The following is a 23,568-nucleotide window of genomic DNA, read 5'->3' as shown; positions in this document are numbered from 1 at the left end:
GTCCGCAGGTTGAAGACCACTGAAAGGGATTGACAGGCGGAGAGTTCACTCGAGTATAAGCCGAGGGGGGGCGTTTTCAGCACGAAAAATCGTGCTGAAAAACTCGGCTTATACTCGAGTATATATGGTATGTAAAGAGAGAAATTTCAGAAAATGTGACCTGCACAAAATGTATCAAATGCTCTTTAACCATCTAATAAATTTGGTGCTCTTATACATTACCAGCACACAAAAAAAAAAAAGGTGTAAAAAAATGCCTCCAATGATAAATAATATCTCTTCACTCCTGGGTAATCTATGCAAAGAGAAGATTCGCCAAGAAACAAGTCTGACCTGTATGCCGGGCCCATCTCCTGACAACGCTTCATGCTTGTTGTTCTTTTAGGGTGATGTTTAGATACAACAAAAAGATTAAAAAGGAGAGTGAATTATAAAAGGTCCTCTAATGTACAACAACAAAAAGTGTAAGCTAAAAGAGTGTGAGCTGTTCTTTAATATCTTTTTAAATATCTAACATCTAAGACGAGATATGATTGCTTGAAGTTGTGGAACCAAAGCTTGAGGCTGCTTTACCGACTCTGATGACGTCCCCTTCTGATGTCAGAGGAATAACTTAAAGGGGTACTCCGGCGCTTAGACATCTTATCCCCTATGCAAAGGATAAAGGATAAGATGCCTGATCGCGGGGGTCCCGCCGCTGGGGACCGCCGTGATATTGCACGCCGCACCCCGTTTATAATCAGTCCCCGGAGCATGTTCGCTCTGGGTCTGATTACCGGCGACCACAGGGCCGACGGCGTGTGACGTCACGCCTCCGCCCCCGTGTGACGTCGCACCCTGACCCTCAATGCAAGCCTATGGGAGGGGGCGTGACAGATGTCACGCCCCCTCCCATAGGCTTGCATTGAGGGGGCGGAGCGTGACGTCACACAGGGCGGAGCCTTGACGTCACAACGCTCCGGCCCCGTGATCGACAGTAATCAGACCCGGAGCGAACATGCTCCGGGGACTGATTATAAACGGGGTGCGGCGTGCAAGATCACGGGGGTCCCCAGCGGCGGGACCCCCACGATCAGGCATCTTATCCCTATCCTTTGGATAGGGGATGAGATGTCTAAGCGCCGGAGTACCCCTTTAAAGCTCCTGGACCCCATCAAAAATTATTTAGCAGGACCGCTACCTACAATGTTCTATTTCCATAATACTGGTACTTGACCTCTGCCTATCCTATAGCTACATTCCCAGAATGCCCAACCGTTAAGGCGGAATGTCTGTCTGGGCGAGCATTCCGTGCACAGAAGTGCTGACTAGGACCACTCAGACATGCGCCGCCACCATTAACGGCAATACCCGAGCGGGTTACAGCTGCGGAATACTATGGCTATTTAAAGATACACTGCCCATTTACAGGAGTGATTACATCCTCACCCTATATTGTAGGCTGCTATTAGCCTATTTCAGCTTTTCTACTCATTCCAATTCTTAAAGGGGTATTCCAGGATTTTTTTTTTATTTGACTATGCTACAGGGGCTGTAAAGGTAGTGTAGTTCATAATATAGTGTCTGTACCTGTGTGTGATGGTTTTCTCACAATTCTTCTGAGATTTTCACCCCAATATTTATTTTTAACAGCATACAAAATGACTGTTGTCTCAGATTTTTCCCAGGTTGCAATGCGACCAAGACCTGACTCACTAGTCAGCTGATGACAGGGAGCCTGTCTGCTTCAATGGGTGGAGTAATCGCTTGGTGGGAGAGAGATCAATCTGCAACTAATGCAACAGCTGTTGGCACCCTGATTGAAAACCACAGGTCTTTTGTATGGATGTAGCTCATTTATGTTTCAATGGGTGGGGTGGCTGATGTGTGGGAGGGAGGAAAATGGAATTATTGGATTTGTAGGCAAAGAAGAAAACTCAAACAGGAAATACCAGTCCACAAAAAGCTAGCCACAGTGTTATGGTAATCTCACAACATAGTCAGTTATCCCCAAGACAAGCGCAGATCCTTCCTAAGCATGTCCATTACTGTCTGCCAGGTACGTACTAAAATCACCTTATGGTGGAGAACCCCTTTAAGATCATGGATAGTGTGGTAAGCGGGATCTGCCATAATTAGCACGTGTGCCTGATGATGAGGGTTGTAGTATCCAGTGGCTGAAGTGTAACAACCCTGTAGTTAACAACCCTGTAGTATATATATTTGATGCTATATACATCAAATATAGCAGCTATCCATATCAGAGCCCAGGGAAATAAATTCTATTAGAAAAGTAAACACACGCCATTATGACATTAAGTACTTTTATTACTTATTTTGTCCGCTGGTACCCCTTGTGCGTAAGTTTGACGGGTACCCGCGGACATACTTTCACCCTTTGGGGGTACAGTCACGAAAAATGTTGAGAACCACTGGTCTAAGGTGTATGGGGCACCTTAGGAATTAGACAGTTTTTTGTACATTTGGGCCAATTAGTCCATTAAATTCTAATAACAAAATGGTTTAATATACAAACATAGGGATAGATAGAACAGAAACACTAAGAGACACATAATAGAGCCATAAAGTACTCACACGAACAACCACTGCTATATATGTAATCAAGAAGCAAATACTGTATTGGGCAGTTATTTTTAATTTTCCCTTGAATTTGCTCCTTTATAGTAGTTGGGTTTTTTGCTGCATTTTCCATTGTGTATTTTGACCTTTACACAAGCAGCAATAAAAAGGGAATGGTGTTAAATGATAGAACTGCTGTGGAAGAAACCGGCTTGAGCAATACACGGTTTACATAAACAAAGACTATACCAGACAAAGACTGAGTCAAATCTTTCTTATAGAATCGAGGAACAAAGGCCACTGAGTATGGAATTTCTCTAAATTCTTTACAACAAAGTTTACAACATGGTCTAGATCTTTCACCTGGTCCAGTCTTCAAGGCTGGGATGGTACTCCATGTGAGAGCCCGACCAATCAGGTGTGATCACGAACATTACCATGACCTCAAAGCCACCTACTACTGCACAGATTATTGTCCAGAAAGTTGTCTTACAGTGGAACGGCATCGCATAGCCTGTATAATCAGAGCTTGGTCAAGTGTTTTTATGGGTTCTCATCGTGCATCTTTATTGGTAGTAGGGGCCACCAGGGAACTCAAGGAACCCTGTGTCATTCCTTGGTATAATACAAAATTTGTAAGGTAAGGGAGGGGGTTAGTATAGATAAACTTACACCAGACCATTTTTTTCCATCCAGGATGCCTCAAGCTCCCAGAATGCCTGGACAGCCAAAGACTGGTGGCACCCTGCTTGGGAAACAGACAGTCTAAAAATGTGCCAGATATATCACAGACGTCCAACCTGTTCAATTTAGTGCATCTTTATAGACTGTCTAGTCTTAGTTTACCCTTCCTATTTGCTAGCTTACTTATTGTAATTTAGGCGCAATTTTTGGTGCATGAAGTCATTCTCAAGCCTTGGCCCCTTTTCTGGCAAACCAAACCATCTTTCTGGTTAGGCAATGCCCCCATGGCAAGCGAGGCACATAATAAACATGGTACAAGGCATGTACACCATTTTAATGCAACCTGTCCCAGAAGTCTACTGCATCTGTAAAATTGAGCCCACTGTGGGTTTTTCTTTACAAGGCTGCTTTATTGTATTTTTTTTTCTTATTGTCTTGTATGCATACACAATGTTAGTGTGAATCCATACTGAAATGGTACAAACAGTGAACTGAATTACTTCAGGCATGGTCCTTAGTGTTAGACCAGCTGGGCCAGTATGTCAAAAACTGGTAACCTTGTGGGGTTTTCTCATGCAATGGTGTTGAGATTATACTGAGAATGGTGTAATCGAGGAACATTCAGCAAAAGAAGAACCTGTGGCTGTAAACAACTGGTTGACGAAAGGGATCAGAGGAAGAGGAAGCACCAAAAATAAGCTTTTTAATAAGTGTCCTAATGCTGGGACACCCAGTGACCAACTGGAATTTGTGGCAGAATCGGGGAACAAGTGTTTGTACCCTGCACCACCACCAGTGAAACTAAGCATTAAAAGTGCATCTGTCACAACCGCTACCATAGCTTATCAGGATAAACATACCTTTGTATTTAATTTTAAAATCTTTATTTTCCCCAAAAATTCTATGCTTAACAGTGTCAGAGAGGCGTTGCGGTCTAGGGCCACAGCACTGCCAATGAGGATAGTGGCATTTACTCCCCATCTGTAGACAGCTGTTTTACACCTCGTCAATACAGAATAGGGTGCAGCCAGCACCAGCTCTCTGCAACCTCTGGGCAAAAACCTTCAAACAATTGTCTACAGATGGGTAACTTCCACTTCTGGGGAGTTTCTGGCTTAGTTTATTAAATCTATAGTCATGTTCTAAGGCTTCTTAAAGGGGTACTCTGATGCTAAGAGTTTGGGACAAACTGTTCCAAACGCTGGAGCCGGCGCTGGGAGCTCAAGATGTCTTAGCCCCGCCCATTTATGATGTCACGCCCCGCCCCCTCAATGCAAGTCCTTAGACTTGCATTGAGGGGGCTGGGCGTGACGTCATGAGAGGGCAGGGCTATGACGTCACAAGCTCCCGGCAGTTTGTTCCAAACGCTGAGCAGCGGAGTACCCCTTTAAGGAAGTCGGACACTGACTATAAGGGAAAGCTACCAAAAAGGAGACATCAGAGAGATACTTTGCATAAACTTCCCAGAATTCATAGTGGAACATGAATAGTCTAAAAGTCTCCACATTTCTTTATGGTGCTCTCCTGAATGAGAAACCTTACCACTTTGGTTTCACACGAATAGGCATTTTTGCAGCCAGCCAGCACCCTGCTTTGTACTGATGAGGGGCAACAACCCCCAAAACAACTGTCTACAGATGGGGACTGTCCTCTTCTGGAAAGTTTCTATCCTGGCCGGTTAAATACCCAGGGATTTTATAAGGCTTTCCTAACTGTCAGGGAAAAGAAGGATTGGGCATATTACATTTTTACTCATGATCCTTTTATAAGCCACCACGAGAGGGGTCTTTCTTTCCTCTCCCCACTAGACAACCCACTCGGCTGAGCTAAATGTTCACGTGAAGGGAAAACTGAGACAAAACTGCTGATGGCTAAATGACCCATCTATTGAAGGTTTTTGGGCACTTAACCTCCCTGGTGGTATGATTCTGTCTGGAAATTTGTAGCAAAAGCGGTACAATTTTTAGCATTGAAATTTCACATCTCCCCCCGTCACATTCCCCCTCCCTTGTCACATTCTCCCCCCCCCCCCCTGTCACATTCATCCCCCCCGTCACATTCCCCCCCCCCCTTGTTACATTCTCCCCCCTCCATGTTACATTCCCCTCCTTCCCTGTCACATTCCCCCTCCCTTGTCACATTCTCCCCCCTCCTTGTCACATTCTCCCCCCCCTGTCACATTCATCCCCCCTTCACATTCCCCCCCCCCTTGTTACATTCTCCCCCCTCCATGTTACATTCCCCCCCTTTGTCACATTACCCCCCCCTTGTTACATTCTCCCCCCCTCCATGTTACATTCCCCTCCTTCCCTGTCACATTCCCCCCCTTTGTCACATTCCCCCCCCCCCCTTGTTACATTCTCCCCCCCTCCATGTTACATTCCCCTCCTTCCCTGTCACATTCCCCCCCTTTGTCACATTCCCCCCCCCCTTGTTACATTCTCCCCCCTCCATGTTACATTCCCCTCCTTCCCTGTCACATTCCCCCCCTTTGTCACATTCCCCCCCCCCCCCCCCCTTGTTACATTCTCCCCCCTCCATGTTACATTCCCCTCCTCCCCTGTCACATCCCCCCCTTTGTCACATTCATCCCCCCCCTTGTCACCTTGTCCTGCAGCAGGATACACTGGGTTTGCCGGGCAGATTTCAAACCTAGTGTATTTGCTGCAGAACAAGCCCTTTCCCCTTCAGCCAATCACTGGCTTTACACCACTGCGGCCTGTGATTGGCTGAAAAGGGAAAGGTCCTGTAAGATGAAGAGAGCAGGGACCAGAGCGCACGGAGGGGAACGACAGCTTCAGGGACCGGGACTAGGTAAGCAAAAGTTTTTTTATTTTCCTCCTTTTTACTTTTACACTTAGCTCAGTGTTTTCTACCAGGGGGCCTCCAGCTGTTGTGAAACTACTGCTCCCAGCATGCCCGGACAGCCTTTGGCTGTCCGGGCATGCTGTGAGTTGTAGTTTTGCAACATCTGGAGGCCCCCTGGTTGAGAAACACTGACTTTTAGTATATGTCTTTACCTGCTCTGGCCGGCCCCCGCAACGGGAGAAGAACAGAGCAGATAATCACATATTTTCCCGGGGGCTGCATCGCTATATCGCAAAAAGCAAAAATAGCGATTCGATTGCTTTTGCGATATATTGTGCAGCCCGCACAGCAACTCTGCAATTCTACCCCGAGCGTGACTCGGGGTTACCGCTTCTAGCAGCGAAAATTAACCCCGAGTCACGATCGGGAATACCGCTAGGCTGGTTAAAGGGGTACTCCGGTGGAAAACTATTTTTTTCATGTCAACCTCGCTTCATAAAGTTAAACAGATTTGTAAATGACTTCTATTAAAAAATCTTAATTCTTCCAGTACTTATCAGCTGCTGTATACTACAGAGGACATTGAGTTGTTCTTTTCTGTCTGACCACAGTGCTCTCTGCTGCCACCTCTGTCCATGTCAGGAACTGTCCAGAGCAGGGGAGGTTTGCTATGGGGATTTTCTTCTGCTCTGGACAGTTCCTGACATGGACAGAGGTGTCAGCAGAGAGCACTGTGGTCAAACATAAAGGAAATTCAAAAAGGAAAGAACTTCCTCTGTAGCAAACAGCAGCTGATAAGTACTGGAAGGAGTAAGATCTTTAAATAGAAGTAATTTACAAATCTATCTTGATAGAAGAATGAATGAAAGAGTCGGCAACTCACCACGCTTGTTCTTTCATGAGATCCTTCTTTATTACGGCATACTCACAGTGACAAAACAGGGGAGAGACACACTGCGGGGGGTACAAAAGTCGGCAACGGAACCGTTTCACACAGTGAACGTGCTTCTTCGGAAAAATAAATAGTTTCCACCGGAGTACCCCTTTAAACACTTTAGAGATAACCAGAGCTTCATCCATGAAGTCACAATAAGGCAAAGTTAGGTAGAATGACATAAAACGCAATAGTTTTAACTTACTTTTGAACTGATTTATTTGGTTGGGACAAAACTTTTCAAAACAAATTTGAAAAATATACCTCTGGATTCAATAGACTCACCTCCGAAACATCACATTATCCAAACATAAGCACATAATAATAAAAATGATGAATAAATACATTAGAAACTGAATGATCGAATTCTTGATCATACAATTTCAGAAAACGTTCATTGTGTTCTGCTCAACATCAAAACTAAATAAATTAAAATTCAAAAACTTTACTAAAATTATTCTCTAGGCAGAATATAAATCAGTCCAAAATTAATAGCATTCAGGCAAACCAGCCATCTATGTGAACCTAAAAAACAGAGGTACAGTATATGAGGTACAATGGGGGAAGGGGGAGGGAGTAGATCTCATTTTTTGTGTTTATCCATTACATAGAAGGAAAATCCTTCATATGGAAATGCATGATGACTGTGACTGTCCTTTACCGGGTACCCTGAGGTCTCTTCCATTAATGCTGTACTCTCTAAATGCTACAATACACATTACAAAAATGTGTAGTCAAGTAGAGTGTTCTTTCTCCATTTTGAACACATAAACCATCGGTGGAGCCAAACGTTCGTGTGTTTGGGAGGAATTCGGAGAGTTAGTGGCCATTTAGCCAAGGGGTACTCCAGTGGAAAACATTTGTTTTTTATTGAACTTGTGCCAGAAAGTTAAACAGCTTTGTAAATTACTTCTATTTAAAAATGTTAACCCTTCCAGTACTTATCAGCTGCTGTATGCTCCACAGGAAGTTCATTTCTTTTTGAATTTCTTTTCTGTCTGACACCTCTGTGTATGTCAGGAACTGTTCAGAGAAGAAACAAACCTATTCTGCTCCGGACAGTTCCTGACATGGACAGAAGTGTCAGCAGAGAGCACTGTGGTCAGACAGAAAGGAAACTCAAACAGAAAAGAACTTCCTGTCGAGCATACCGGAGCTGATAAGTACTGGAAGGATTAAGATTTTTCAATAGAAGTAATTTACAAATCTGTTTAACTTTCTGGCACCAGTTGATTTAAAAAATAAAAAAATTTCCACTGGAGTACCCCTATAAGGTCCAAGACCCTTCTGGCACTGGTTAGGTTGCTTTAAAATCATACTCCGATTGGCTGACCATATATATAGCATTCTATTTATATGTTGTCTTCGTGAAGGTGCAGTGCTCCCATAAAACATAGTTGATCATTTATACATCTGTTGTGCTAGCTTTTGCCAGAACCTGTAGAACTAAGGTCACTACTGAGGAATCTGGGAAGAGGTCATACCCTAAAAATCTATATTTTATGGGAGGGTCGATGTAGGCCTTTTGCATATGGCCATATTACGGATCTCTGTTTAACAGATCAGTAAAATGGTGCTCATAGACCGCTATGGATCCAAACCATACCTAAAAATTATTTAAGGAAGCAACATACAGCAGTGCATGTAATGCCGGTTCATAGGTACTCCGCCAAACAGGTAACCAGCACAATTATTTTCTTTATGTTGTGTTGTTTTTTTTTTGTTTTTATATTTTTAGTTCAAACTTGTTTAACCGGCCAAAGACACTGAAAAATCTTCTGTGGGTTGGAGCACCCATTTAAGTCCTGCTAGATTTATCTTTGGGATCTTCTTTACACTGCACATGCACATATTATTCTGCTTGTTCTAGAGAGCTAAAGGCATGGCCCCCTACGGAGACCAGAGCTTAATACTGGTACAAAATAATACAGAGAATCCCATTGCCTGCAAGGGATATAGCACATGAAATTAAATATACAGCATTGTCAACTAGATATTTCTTACAGCATTGTCAACTAGATATTTTCTATCTAAAATAAAACTAAACAAATTTTTGCACAGCAAGGAAATTGATGAGTGAAAATATTAGAAGCATTTTTACCTAAAAATGTTTATTCAAGTTTTTTTCCTTCTTCCTGTTTCTAGGAAAGCTGGGCGACAACAAACACGAAGTCTGGTATAGATCCTTAAAAGGTTTATCTCTCAGTTTTGTTGCTTCTCTGAATGTCACATCTGTCTTGTAATGCAGAAACAAGGAACAGGGAATGGATCACTGCATATATTGACACTTTCAGGACACTAGGGAAGCTAGTTCTTACCCAGCTTTCCTAGAAACAGATATAATAGCTGAGATATTTTTGATTTTTAGGAATCAGTGCTCTCTAATGTGTAGTAGTATGGATTATACCCCCAGTGCACAATGAACAAACGCTGTATGTAAACCAAGACAAGAGCAGAGAAGCTTGGGGGATGTCCTGAGTTACAGCAATAAGGGGAATCTGTCAGCTCTATATCATGCTCAGAACTGCAGACATGGGCAGATAAAACAAATGATACCTGCCTCTTAGCATTTGGCTGTTTGTGATGTGATAAAATCATGTTTTCCTGCTAAGCTCAAGAGTTGTAGAGGCCATGCTGAGCAGCATGCATGCCTCCTCCCTCCCCTACCCCTTTCTGCTCTTCATGGTTGATGTGCAGGGTTTGGCTTCCAGCACTGAGCCTTGTAGATCAATCAAGCAGAGTAGGGAGAGGTGGAGTGGCAGAGGAGGCCTGCATGCTGCAGCTCCACACGATTTTATAATTCTGCAAACAGCAATCAGCTAAGAGACAGGTATCATTTCTTTTATCTCCCCATCAGCTATCTGCCCATGTCTGCAGATCTGAGCATAATAAAGAGCTGACAGATTACCTTTAAAAGGGTTGTTGCTTTCTTCAAGAAACAAAATAATACAGTGCCACACCTGACCATAGCTTGTGTCTGGTAGTGCAACTCATCTCTATTAAAGTGAAGGGGCAGAGCTGCAATACCATACACAACCCGTGGACAGGTGTGGCACTGTTCTTGGAAACAATACCTTTTATCGCCCATGTATAAAGACCGGCACATACTATGGCAATATGGAGCTCATGCATCCTGTATAGTGAAGTGGTATCAGGATATTTACAATGTTTCTGAAGACAGCATAAAGGAGTGAGTGCTACATATAAAGCAGCGCTTCAAGTCACTACCCAATAGTGAAGGGGGGACCTCCATATGAGGGAATAAATGACAGTTCTGCCATCTTGGACCCGAACATGGCATGATCAAGATTGTCTACATCATACACTGGCATCATCCCTCCCTTCGGTGGTACTCTGTAAGGAGATGCAAATACTCTCCCATTCTGATAATGGGGGCAGCTGGACGTATTCATGATTGAGAAAATACAACAGAATAATTGGAAATGATCGTCTTGTGCTTTAAGTCGTCCGTAAACCAGTGGTCTGCAGTGGTGGCAATATACCAGCATGCACAGCGGAAGTTGTGGTCTTCAGTGCATCAAGTTGTAGATGTCATTTTTGAAGAGTTGATTTAATCCAGATGATATAGAGGCTTCAATTCTCTGTTGCCGCAATTGTATTGGTTGCACCAAAATGATGAACGTAAGGTAAAACCGTGGCTTTGATATTGATGGTTTTGCAGCACTCCCAGGTATGATCACCTACGTGTGGATTTCCTGCATGTCTGCAGTCTGAGCGCTGACCACTCTGGTCTACCCGAGGGTCATGGAGATGAAACTCGATGCAGCATCAAGCAGCTATGTGCTAAATACTCCACAGGAGACAGGCCGGCTTTTATATCACTTGAAGGAGCGTTCCCTCATCACATGATAATCCAAGCATCTATGTAGCAGTGGTGATATCCTGAGTCTGATGTGAGGGGCAGAATTCACAATGGAGTCCCCCACTTAAGTCTTTCACCACACCTTCCCGCACCAGAGTCTGCAGTAGTTTCCTCTCCTTGCTGATGTCATGCATTGGTTGACGGTTCATTGCGTTCATGCATCTATTATCAAAGTAATGTAAGGGTATGTCCGGCTGGCTGAGGTCGTATCCAAAGCCGGCAAGACTCACTTCATCACATAGATGGGTGGCCAGGACCATGGCTATAGCTCCAATGGTGGGAACATTCTAAAAGAAAAACAAGAGCAAAATTACATTGTCAGACGAATCAGAGTTTTTGATTTATGGTGTCTCAAGTAAAGACGCCAACGCCTGAGTCACCATAAGACTAAACATCTGAATACACAGTTTATAATTAATGTATAGAAGGAGGCTGCGTGCATGTCACCTCAGCCCTGAGGAGTAGGCAGACTCCTCTATGACACATTCTTAGTAAATATACCTTGTCCCAGCCCAACCACTTCTGCCCAGGTGGGAGAAATTGAAGAATATCCAAGGCAGTCTCTTTGACTATCAGAGGATTTAGAATCCGGATCTGGTGAGATTTAAGAGGTAGTTTTTCTGTGACGCTCTTCCAGAAGAATAGCCTGTTCCAGGTAGACTGTGAAGTAAAGCAAAGTATAATGAATAACAGTGAAGAAAGTCTTTTTTTGTGCATGTTTGGTCACTGACAAAAAAAATCATCAGTAAAATTTTAATGGTCGGTTTATTTAAACAGTAAAAGATAGAATAACAACAAAAAATCCAGAAAACGCATTTCAGATAATTTGGGAATTATTCTTCATTTTACTCAGTGAAATAAGTACCGTATATCCCGGCGTATAAGACGACTTTTTAAACCCAAATTTTCTTCTGAAAAGTCGGGGGTCGTCTTATACGCCGGGTATAGGGGTCCGGCATAGGAATGCTTATGATTATCGTGCCGGCTCCTGTGTGCGACTGCAGGCGGGGGCCGGCCAAAGCATGTACAAACTAATAACTGTATACTTAAAAACCAGGGTGCCTCCAGCTGTTGTGAAACTACAACTCCCAGCATGCCCGGACCGGCAAAGGCTGTCCGGGCATGCTGGTAGTTGTAGTTTCACAACAGCTGGAGGCACCCTGGTTTTTAGTATACATGAATTCGTTTTTACATGCTCTGGCCGGCCCCCGCCTGCAGCCGCACACAGGAGCCGACACGATAATTATAAGTATTCCTATGCCGGACATCCCTGTGTCCCGAAAAATCTTTTCGGGACATAAGGATGTCTGCAGGTCACTTACCATTCCCCGCCCGCCGCGCGTCCTCCACCGGTCTTCCTCCGGTCCTTCTGCGCTTCTCCACCTCTCTATGGTTGTACGCACGTGACGTCAGTGACGTCCCGTGCGTATAACCATAGAGGCTCAGGAGGACCGGAGGAGGACGAGCGCGGCCGGAACCTGGTGAGTGACCGGCGGCGCATCATCTACAGTGTTCCGATCACCGCTCCTCCAGTCCCGGGACTGCTGCTATGGTCCATAGGCCATAGCAGTAGATTGTGACCCCGGGCCGGAGAAGCGCTGACCGGAACACTGTGGGGGGCAGTACACAGACATACAGCCTCCAGCCATACACCCTATATGGCTGGAAGTTGTATGTCTGTGGGGGGAGCTGCCTACTATTGTGGGGGAGGGAGCTGCCTACTATTGTGGGGGAGGGAGCTGCCTACTATTGTGGGGGAACTGCCTACTAATGTGGGGGGAGCTGCCTACTATTGTGGGGGAGGGAGTTGCCTACTATTGTGGGGGAACTGCCTACTAATGTGGGGGGAGCTGCCTACTATTGTGGGGGAGGGAGCTGCCTACTATTGTGGGGGAACTGCCTACTAATGTGGGTGGAGCTGCCTACTATTGTGGGGGAGGGAGCTGCCTACTATTGTAGGGGGAGCTGCCTACTATTGTGGGGGGGGGGAGCTGCCTACTATTGCGGGGGGGGGGGGGGGAGCTGCCGACCTAATGTGGGGGAACATGCTGCCGACCTAATGTGGGGGAACATGCTGCCGACCTAATGTGGGGGAACTATAAGGTACTGTACATAGCGGTAGGAGGGGTAGTCTTATACGGCAAGTATATCCCAAACTCTATATTTTAACTGTAAAAGTTGGGGGTTGTCTTATACGCCCAATCGTCTTATACGCCGGCATATACGGTATTTCATCCCCTGTCAATCAGCAAGATGTTTGGCTCCCGGTGTCTTTTATACAGGTAACGAACTGAGATTTGGAACACTAATCTCATCTTGTTACCTCTATAAAACGACATCTGTCCACAGAAGTGATCAATCAGATTCCAATCTCTCCACTATGGCCCGGACCAAAGAGCTGTCCAAGGATGTCAGGGACAAGATTTTAGAACTACACAAGGCTGAAATGGGCTGCAAGATCATTGACATGGAAGTGTGGTGGCCCAGTATGGCAGTTGTTACCCCATACCCTTGCTGCCCTGTCAAATACCCACTATTATAAGGTGCAAATGCAAGAGATCAGATACATACCAATAGAGAATATTACAAAATATAGTGAACCGCTAGAGAGACGCCACCTCGGGGGGACCTAGTGAATGACCAGCAGAGAGCTGGGACCAAAGTAACAAAGGCTACCATCAGTAACAAACTACGCCGCCAGGGACTCAAATCATGCAGGCCAGACGTGTCCTCCTGCTTAAGCCAGTACATGTCCGGGCCCGTCTGAAGTTTGCTAGAGAGCATTTGGATGATCCAGAAGAGTATTGGGAGAATATCATATGGTTAGATGAAACCAAAGTAGAACTTTCTGGTTAAAACTCAACTCATCGTGTTTGGAGGAGAAAGTATGCTGAGTTGCATCCAAAGAACACCATGCCTACTGTGAAGCATTGGGGTGGAAACATCATGCTTTGGGCTGTTTTTCTGCTAAGGGACCAAGACTACTGATCAGTGTAAAGGAAAGAATGAATGAGGCCATGTATTGTGAGATTTTGAATGAAAACCTTCCCCCATCAGCAAGGGCATTGAAGATGAAACATGGCTGGGTCTTTCAGCATGACAATGATCCCAAACACACCTTCAATGTAGGAGTGGATTCATAAGAAGCATTTCAAGGTCCTGGAGTGGCCTAGCCAGTCTCCAGATCTCAAACCCATAGAAAACCTTTCTGTGTTGCCCAAACCCAAAACATCACTGCTCTAGAGGAGATCTGCATGGAGGAATGGGACAAAATACCAGCAACAGTGTGTGAAAACCTTGTGAAGACTTACACGTTTGACTTCTGTCATTTCCAACAAAGGTTGTATAACAAAGTATTGAGATTTTGTTATTGACCAAATACTTATTTTCCATCATAATTTGCAAATAAATCCTTTAAAGGGGTACTCCAGCGCTTAGACATCTTATCCCCTATACAAAGGATAGGGGATAAGATGCCTGATCGCGGGGGTCCCGCTGCTTGGGACCCCCGAGATCTTGCACGCCGCACCCCGTTAAAATCAGTCCCCGGAGCGTGTTCGCTCCGGGTCTGATTACGGTCAATCACGGGACCGGAGCGTTGTGATGTCAAGGCTCCGCCCTGTGTGACGTCACGCTCCGCCCCCCTCAATGCAAGCCTATGGGAGGGGGGGTGACAGCCCCCTCCCATAGGCTTGCATTGAAGGGGGCGGAGCGTGACATCACACGGGGCGGAGCCTTGACGTCACAATGCTCCGACCCCGTGATCAACAGTAATCAGACCCGGAGCGAACACGGGGGTCCCCAGCGGCAGGACCCCCGCGATCAGGCATCTTATCCCCTATCCTTTGGATAGGGGATAAGATGTCTAAGCGCTGGAGTACCACTTTAAAAATCAGACAATGTGATTTTATGGATTTTTTTCTCATTGTGTCTCTCATAGTTGAGGTATACCTATGATGAAAATTACAGGCCTCTCTCATCTTTTTAAGTGGGAAAACTTGCACAATTCGTGGCTCACTAAATATTTTTTTGCCCCACTGTAAGATTAAGAGCTGGTGTCCACTGCCCAATAGATTATACCGATAACAATGTAAGGCTATGCATTTCCAAACAGATACTGTGGAAACAACTGACATGTCAATTCTTTGTGTGGAGACTGGAATCAGAATTTCCACGGCAAATGATTCCACCGTGGAAATTACTCAGTGTGCACGGTGCAGCCGAATTCCATTAAAAACAGTAGGACTCTGCTGCAATGGAATTTCTGAGTGGAATTTTTCTGCTGTATTCCGCTCCAAAAATTCCTCCATGTGAACGAGGCCTAAGGGGCGCAAACCAACAATGTCCAAGAAATATGCAATGAAAACAAAAGAAAAGACAAGATCAAAAATAATCTTTACAAATAAATAAACATTTGATTCATAGATACAAGTTCTTAATAATATGGAAATGCAGTATTGTATTTGGAAAAAATATAATATAAATTATTCCCCAAAAGGGTAATAAAAGTTATGCAACCAATTTATATATCATAATATATCACAGGTACATACAATAAAGGACCATAACTTAAAGGGATATATGTACATATAAAACTGCCATGGGTGGGGGGGAAAAAAAATTAAAGAAATCTATACTCACCTGAAGCAGTTCCTCCGCCGGTGACGGTCTCTGCTGTCAGCAATAACTGTTCTCTGCCCCACCCCCTTAGCCAATCACTGTCCACAGCAGTGACCCACCAACCAGTGATTGGCTGAGTGGACACTTCCTAAGTGTAGGGATAGAGAACAGGAAGCGCTGACAGCGGAGATTGGCAATGGCGGGGGAGCGGCAGCAGGTGAGTACAGGTTTCTTTAATTTTTTCCCTCCAAACCTGAGCTGTTTTAAACGTAAAAATATTTTACTTGTTAGGCAATACAGTGAGTGGGACGTACAAGTGGAGACAGTACATTGGTAAATAATATTAGTTGACTACATGCACGCATCTATTATACACACAGCACTGACTCACCAGGGTCTCATTCTTCAGAACGGCTTGAAGCCACAAAAAGTCCACATGTTTGAAGAGGACGGTGACAAAAAGACTGTTATTCATATACTCCCGCTCTGAGACTGGCGCCCCCTCTGGATACGTCATTCTGATGGTGGTTTTGCTCCCAGCATCCCTCTCATAGCCAGGGACTGGGGCATTGTTCAATCTGTAGTTAACATAAAGGAATCATATTAGTGCCTATAAGAAGAAAGCAGTATGCATTGCTATTGCTGTTGTTTAATGTCAATCTTATAAACGTTAGTTGTGAGCACAGCTTATAAGGTTCACAGCAACTTTAGTCATGAAGGGCATATGAACTTTAAAGGGGTTATTTAGGCTGAAAACACAGAGCAGTTTTTTTTTTTTTTTTTTTTCTTAAATAGCGCCACACCTGTCCTCAGGAAGTGTGCGGTATTGCAGCTCAGTTCTATTGAAGTGTATGGAGCCGAGTTGTAATACCACACACAACCTGAGGTGCACGCCTCTAGTCTGGTATGAGCAAGCAAAGGTTTGTGCCCAAATCTGTACTATTCTCTGACTTTCTTCTCAATAGATCATTTTTAAAGGGGCACTCCGCCCCTAGACATCTTATCCCCTATCCAAAGGATAGGGGATAAGATGTCAGATCGCGGGGGTCCCGCCGCTGGGGACCCCCGAGATCTAGGCTGCAGCACCCACCTGTTGCGGCTGCACCTGTTGGAGTCTCTCATCCTAACGCCTCCCGACCACGGTGACGGGAGATCGTGACGTCACAACTCCTCCCCCGTGTGACATCACGCCCCGCCCCCTCAATGCAAGTCTATGGGAGGGGGCGTGGCGACTGCCACGCCCCCTCCCATAGACTTGCATTGAGGGGCGGGGCGTGACGTCACACGGGGCGGAGTCGTGACGTCACGATCTCCCGCCACCGTGGTCCGGAGCCGAAGCCTCCAGCGTTTCCGGAAGCCGTTGAGGTGGGTGCTGCAGCCGAGATCCAGCAGCGGGACCCCCGCGATCTGACATCTTATCCCCTATCCTTTGGGGTACCCCTTTAAACTTGGAAGTCCACACCCACTCACTTTTCAAAATTGGCTCCTTTTTTTAAGACAAAATGTATAATACATGTATAAAATGAATATAAAAATGTGGGCCAATGTATCTCAGGAAGTTGCAAAACTTTACAATCTAATGTTTATACTTCTTTGTTTGTTGCCCGCAGGGCAGCTGTTGGTTATGACACGCATGGGGGGGGGGGGGAGTCACTGACTACAGGATATCAGGTCAAGGTTTTCATCCAAGCTGTTATTTACACAAGGCTAATTGAGGGTAACTCATAAACCTTTCTTGTCCACCAATGATCAAGACACCATACACATCAGTATCTACATAGTAGCTGCCATGTGGACAATATGGAGTTGGTGTTTGGAGACCCTACATGTAATGTTCTGTGTGACCCACAGGTAATGATTGTGGTGCTGGGGGGGTCTATTCTCCCATTAGGGGAGGTATATTCTGCCGGGCCTTGATTTGTTTTTTCATCCATCCATATAGTCTATGATGAGAGGTGAACTTGTGGTCAAGGGATTGTGCAATATATCTCGGCATGTTATGTATCTACTAAACTAATACTATTATATGCACTTTGGTACCTTCTATTGCCGGGATTATTATATTGCAATATACATATACAGTGGGGATCAAAAGTTTGGGCACCCCAGGTAAAAATTTGTATAAATGTGCATAAAGAAGCCAAGGAAAGATGGAAAAATCTCCAAAAGGCATCACATTACAGATTAGACATTCTTATAATATGTCACCAAAAGTTAGATTTTATTTCCATAATTTACACTTTCAAAATAACAGAAAACAAAAAATGGTGTCTGCAAAAGTTTGGGGACCCTGCAGAATTTATAGCATGCACTGCCCCCTTTGCAAAGCTGAGACCTGCCAGTGTCATGGATTGTTCTCAATCATCATCTGGGAAGACCAGGTGATTTCAATCTCAAAAGTTTTAAATGGCCAGACCCATCTGACCTTGCCCCAACAATCAGCACCATGGGTTCTTCTAAGCAGTTGTCAAACAATCCCTCCAAAACAATCCCTCCAGAAAGATCTGGCAGACACTGAAGTTGTGGTACACTATTCCACTATAAAGAGATACTTGTACAAATATGGTCTTCATGGAAGAGTCATCAGAAGAAAACCTCTTCTACGTCCTCACCACAAAAATCAGCGTTTGAACTTTGCAAATTAACATATAGACAAGCCTGATGCATTTTGGAAACAAGTTCTGGGGACCGATGAGGATAAAATTTTACTTTTTGGCCGGAATGAGCAAAGCTATGTTTGGAGAAGAAGGGCAACAGAATTAAATGAAAAGAACCTCTGTCCAACTGTTAAGCATGGGGGTGGATCAATCATGCTTTGGGGTTGTAGTGCAGCCAGTGGCACAGGGAACATCTCACGAGTAGAAGGAAAAATGGATTCAATAAAATTTCAGCAAATTTTGGATGCTAACTTGATGCCGTCTGTGAAAAAGCTCATGTTAAAGAGAGAATGGCTTCTACAAATGGATAATGATCCTAAACACACCTCGAAATCCATCGGGGGATTACATCAAGAGGCGTAAACTTAACGTTTTGCCATGGCCTTCACAATCTCCTGACCTCAACATAATTGAAAATCTATGGATAGACCTTAAAAGAGCAGTACGTGATAGACATCCCAGTAGTCTCAAAGAACTGGAAGACTTTTGTAAGGAAGAATGGGCAAAGATACCTCAAACAAGAATTGAAAGACTCTTATCTGGCTACAAAAAGCGTTTACAAGCTGTGATACTTGCCAAAGGGGGCAGTACAAGATATTAACTCTGCAGGGTGCCCAAACTTTTGCAGAAGCCATTTTTTTGTTTTCTGTTATTTTGAAAGTGTAAATGATGGAAATAAAATCTAACTTTTGTTGACATATTATAAGAATGTCTAATCTGTAATTTGATGCCTTTTGGAGATTTTTCCATCTTTCCTTGGCTTCTTTATGCACATTAATACAAATTTTTACCTGGGGTGCCCAAACTTTTGATCCCCACTGTAGCTGCTCTGACCCTTTTGTTTACATTATTTGCACCTTATCCCCACATACTGTTCTCACTTATGTCCCGGGAAGAAAATTAATTTTCTCCTGCCAGCAGATTCCACCATCTACCTGTGGATATATTCTTTTGCTGTGTTCTTTGTGACTTTTATATGTGATTTTATATGTTTTGTTTGTTTTCTGTGATTTCAATAAAGATGATATTATTTTGATATCAAGTTTAGTCTACCATTTTGCTTATTTGTAGGATATATAATTGTCACGATGCCGGCTGGCAGGTAGTGGACCCTCTGTGCCAGAGAGGGATTGGCGTGGACCGTGCTAGTGGACCGGTTCTAAGCCACTACTGGTTTTCACCAGAGCCCGCCGCAAAGCGGGATGGTCTTGCTGCGGCGGTAGTGACCAGGTCGTATCCACTAGCAACGGCTCACCTCTCTGGCTGCTGAAGATAGGCGCGGTACAAGGGAGTAGGCAGAAGCAAGGTCGGACGTAGCAGAAGGTCGGGGCAGGCAGCAAGGATCGTAGTCAGGGGCAACGGCAGAAGGTCTGGAAACACAGGCAAGGAACACACAAGGAACGCTTTCACTGGCACTAAGGCAACAAGATCCGGCAAGGGAGTGCAAGGGAAGTGAGGTAATATAGGGAAGTGCACAGGTGAAAACCCTAATTGGAACCACTGCGCCAATCAGCGGCGCAGTGGCCCTTTAAATCGCAGAGACCCGGCGCGCGCGCGCCCTAGGGAGCGGGGCCGCGCGCGCCGGGACAGAACAGACGGGGAGCGAGTCAGGTAGGGGAGCCGGGGTGCGCATCGCGAGCGGGCGCTACCCGCATCGCGAATCGCATCCCGGCTGGCAGCAGGATCGCAGCGCCCCGGGTCAGAGGACGTGACCGGAGCGCTGCAGCGGAGGGAGTGAAGCGAGCGCTCCGGGGAGGAGCGGGGACCCGGAGCGCTCGGCGTAACAGTACCCCCCCCCTTGGGTCTCCCCCTCTTCTTGGAGCCTGAGAACCTGAGGAGCAGACTTTTGTCAAGGATGTTGTCCTCAGGTTCCCAGGATCTCTCTTCAGGACCACAACCCTCCCAGTCAACTAAAAAAAAAATTTTTCCCTCTGACCTTTTTGGCAGCCAAAATTTCCTTGACCGAGAAGACGTCCGAGGAGCCGGAAACAGGAGTGGGAGGAACAGATTTGGGAGAAAAACGGTTGAGGATGAGTGGCTTGAGAAGAGAGACGTGAAAGGCATTAGGGATACGAAGAGAAGGAGGAAGAAGAAGTTTATAAGAGACAGGATTAATTTGACACAAAATTTTGAAAGGACCAAGATAGCGTGGTCCCAACTTGTAGCTAGGGACACGGAAGCGGACATATTTAGCGGAGAGCCATACCTTGTCTCCAGGGGAAAAAACGGGGGGAGCTCTTCTTTTCTTATCCGCGAACCTCTTCATGCGTGAAGAAGCCTGTAAGAGAGAATTTTGGGTCTCTCTCCATATAATGGAAAGGTCACGAGAAATTTCATCCACAGCGGGCAGACCAGAGGGCAAGGGGGTAGGGAGGGGGGGAAGAGGGTGACGGCCGTACACCACGAAAAATGGGGATTTGGAGGAAGATTCAGAGACCCTGAAGTTATACGAAAATTCGGCCCATGGAAGGAGATCTGCCCAGTCATCCTGGCGGGAGGAAACAAAATGTCGCAAATAATCACCCAGGATCTGGTTAATTCTTTCTACTTGTCCATTGGACTGGGGATGATATGCAGAGGAAAAATTTAATTTAATCTTGAGTTGTTTACAGAGAGCCCTCCAGAATTTAGACACGAATTGGACCCCTCTATCCGAGACAATCTGCGTAGGCAACCCGTGAAGACGAAAAATGTGTACAAAAAATTGTTTAGCCAACTGAGGCGCAGAAGGAAGACCAGGAAGAGGGATGAAATGTGCCATTTTGGAGAATCGATCAACGACCACCCAAATAACGGTGTTGCCACGGGAAGGGGGTAAATCAGTAATAAAATCCATACCAATCAGAGACCAAGGCTGTTCGGGGACAGGCAGAGGATGAAGAAAACCAGCGGGCTTCTGGCGAGGAGTCTTATCCCGGGCACAGATAGTGCAGGCTCGCACAAAGTCCCCAACATCCGTCTCCAGAGTCGGCCACCAATAGAAGCGGGAGATGAGTTGCACAGATTTCTTGATGCCCGCATGACCTGCGAGATGGGAGGAGTGACCCCATTTGAGGATTCCGAGGCGTTGGCGTGGAGAAACAAAGGTCTTTCCTGGAGGAGTCTGCCTGATGGAGGCAGGAGAAGTGGAGATCAGGCAGTCAGGTGGAATGATGTGTTGCGGAGGGAGATCAACTTCTGAGGCATCCGAGGAACGAGAGAGAGCATCGGCCCTAATGTTCTTATCGGCAGGACGAAAGTGAATCTCAAAATTAAATCGGGCAAAGAACAGAGACCACCGGGCCTGGCGAGGATTCAGCCGTTGGGCCGACTGGAGGTAGGAGAGGTTCTTGTGGTCGGTGTAGATAATAACAGGAAATCTTGATCCCTCCAGCAGATGCCTCCATTCCTCAAGTGCTAATTTAATGGCTAGAAGCTCTCGATCCCCGATGGAGTAGTTCCTCTCCGCTGGAGAGAAGGTCCTAGAGAAAAAACCACAAGTGACAGCATGCCCGGAAGGATTTTTTTGTAGAAGAACAGCTCCAGCTCCTACTGAGGAGGCATCAACCTCCAATAGGAAGGGTTTGGAAGGGTCAGGTCTGGAGAGCACGGGAGCCGAAGAAAAGGCAGACTTGAGTCGTTTAAAGGAGTCTTCTGCTTGAGGAGGCCAGGACTTGGGATCAGCATTTTTCTTGGTTAAAGCCACGATAGGAGCCACAATGGTAGAAAAATGTGGAATAAATTGCCTGTAATAATTGGCGAACCCCAAAAAGCGTTGGATAGCACGGAGTCCGGAGGGGCGTGGCCAATTTAAGACGGCAGAGAGTTTGTCTGGATCCATCTGTAGTCCCTGGCCAGAGACCAAATATCCTAGAAAAGGAAGAGATTGGCATTCAAACAGACATTTCTCAATTTTGGCATAGAGTTGGTTGTCACGAAGTCTCTGAAGAACCATACGGACATGCTGGCGGTGTTCTTCTAGATTGGCAGAAAAAATTAGGATATCGTCCAGATATACCACAACACAGGAGTATAACAGATCACGAAAAATTTCATTGACAAAGTCTTGGAAGACGGCAGGGGCATTACACAGTCCAAAGGGCATGACCAGATACTCAAAGTGTCCATCTCTGGTGTTAAATGCCGTTTTCCACTCGTCCCCCTCTCTGATGCGGATGAGGTTATAGGCGCCTCTTAAGTCCAATTTAGTGAAGATGTGGGCACCTTGGAGGCGATCAAAGAGTTCAGAGATGAGGGGTAAGGGGTAGCGGTTCTTAACCGTGATTTTATTAAGACCGCGGTAGTCAATGCAAGGACGTAGGGAGCCATCTTTTTTGGACACAAAGAAAAATCCGGCTCCGGCAGGAGAGGAGGATTTACGGATAAAGCCCTTTTTTAGATTCTCCTGGACGTATTCGGACATGGCAAGAGTCTCTGGGGCAGAGAGAGGATAAATTCTGCCCCGGGGTGGAGTAGTACCCGGGAGGAGGTCGATAGGGCAATCATAAGGCCTGTGAGGAGGTAGAGTCTCAGCTTGTTTTTTGCAGAAAACATCCGCGAAGTCCATATAGGCCTTAGGGAGACCGGTTACTGGAGGAACCACAGAGTTACGGCAAGGGTTACTGGGAACCGGTTTTAGACAGTTCTTGGAACAAGAGGACCCCCAACTCTTGATCTCCCCAGTGGACCAATCCAGGGTTGGGGAATGAAGTTGAAGCCAGGGAAGTCCAAGGAGAATCTCCGAGGTGCAATTGGGGAGGACCAAAAGTTCAATCCTCTCATGATGAGATCCGATGCTCATAAGAAGGGGCTCCGTGCGGAAACGTATGGTACAGTCCAATCTTTCATTATTTACACAATTGATGTAGAGGGGTCTGGCGAGACCGGTCACTGGGATGTTGAACCTGTTGACGAGAGAGGCCAAAATAAAATTTCCTGCAGATCCAGAGTCCAAGAAAGCCACTGTAGAGAAGGAGAAGGCAGAGGCAGACAACCGCACAGGCACAGTAAGACGTGGAGAAGCAGAGTAGACATCAAGGACTGTCTCACCTTTGTGCGGAGTCAGCGTACGTCTTTCCAGGCGGGGAGGACGGATAGGACAATCCCTCAAGAAGTGTTCGGTACTAGCACAGTACAGGCAGAGGTTCTCCATACGGCGTCGTGTCCTCTCTTGAGGTGTCAGGCGAGACCGGTCGACCTGCATAGCCTCCACGGCGGGAGGCACAGGAACAGATTGCAGGGGACCAGAGGAGAGAGGAGCCGAGGAGACGAAACGCCTCGTGCGAACAGAGTCCATATCTTGGCGGAGTTCCTGACGCCTTTCAGAAAAACGCATGTCAATGCGAGTGGCTAGGTGAATAAGTTCATGTAGATTAGCAGGAATTTCTCGTGCGGCCAGAACATCTTTAATGTTGCTGGATAGGCCTTTTTTGAAGGTCGCGCAG

At 45.7% G+C, this 23,568-nt stretch overlaps 1 protein-coding gene across 2 annotated transcripts in view; it reads right to left on the bottom strand.

Annotated features, from left to right (window-relative positions):
• Positions 1-9,205: 9,205 nt before the first annotated feature.
• ST3GAL5 (ST3 beta-galactoside alpha-2,3-sialyltransferase 5) overlaps positions 9,206-23,568 on the bottom strand; it is a 111,237-nt gene continuing 96,874 nt past the window's right edge. For both annotated transcript variants that reach the window (XM_056554439.1, XM_056554440.1), the window contains exons 5-7: positions 15,880-16,066; positions 11,370-11,528; positions 9,206-11,155 (exon numbers count right to left, since the gene is read on the bottom strand). In XM_056554439.1, coding sequence (XP_056410414.1) covers positions 10,868-11,155; positions 11,370-11,528; positions 15,880-16,066 — 634 coding nt within the window. In that variant the 3' untranslated portion in view covers positions 9,206-10,867. The remainder of the gene's footprint in view (positions 11,156-11,369; positions 11,529-15,879; positions 16,067-23,568) is intronic.

The sequence above is a fragment of the Hyla sarda genome, chromosome 1, assembly GCF_029499605.1.
Source record: "Hyla sarda isolate aHylSar1 chromosome 1, aHylSar1.hap1, whole genome shotgun sequence".
In the NCBI taxonomy this organism is placed as follows: Eukaryota; Metazoa; Chordata; class Amphibia; order Anura; family Hylidae; genus Hyla; species Hyla sarda.
This window is presented reverse-complemented; position numbering and strand designations above follow the sequence as displayed.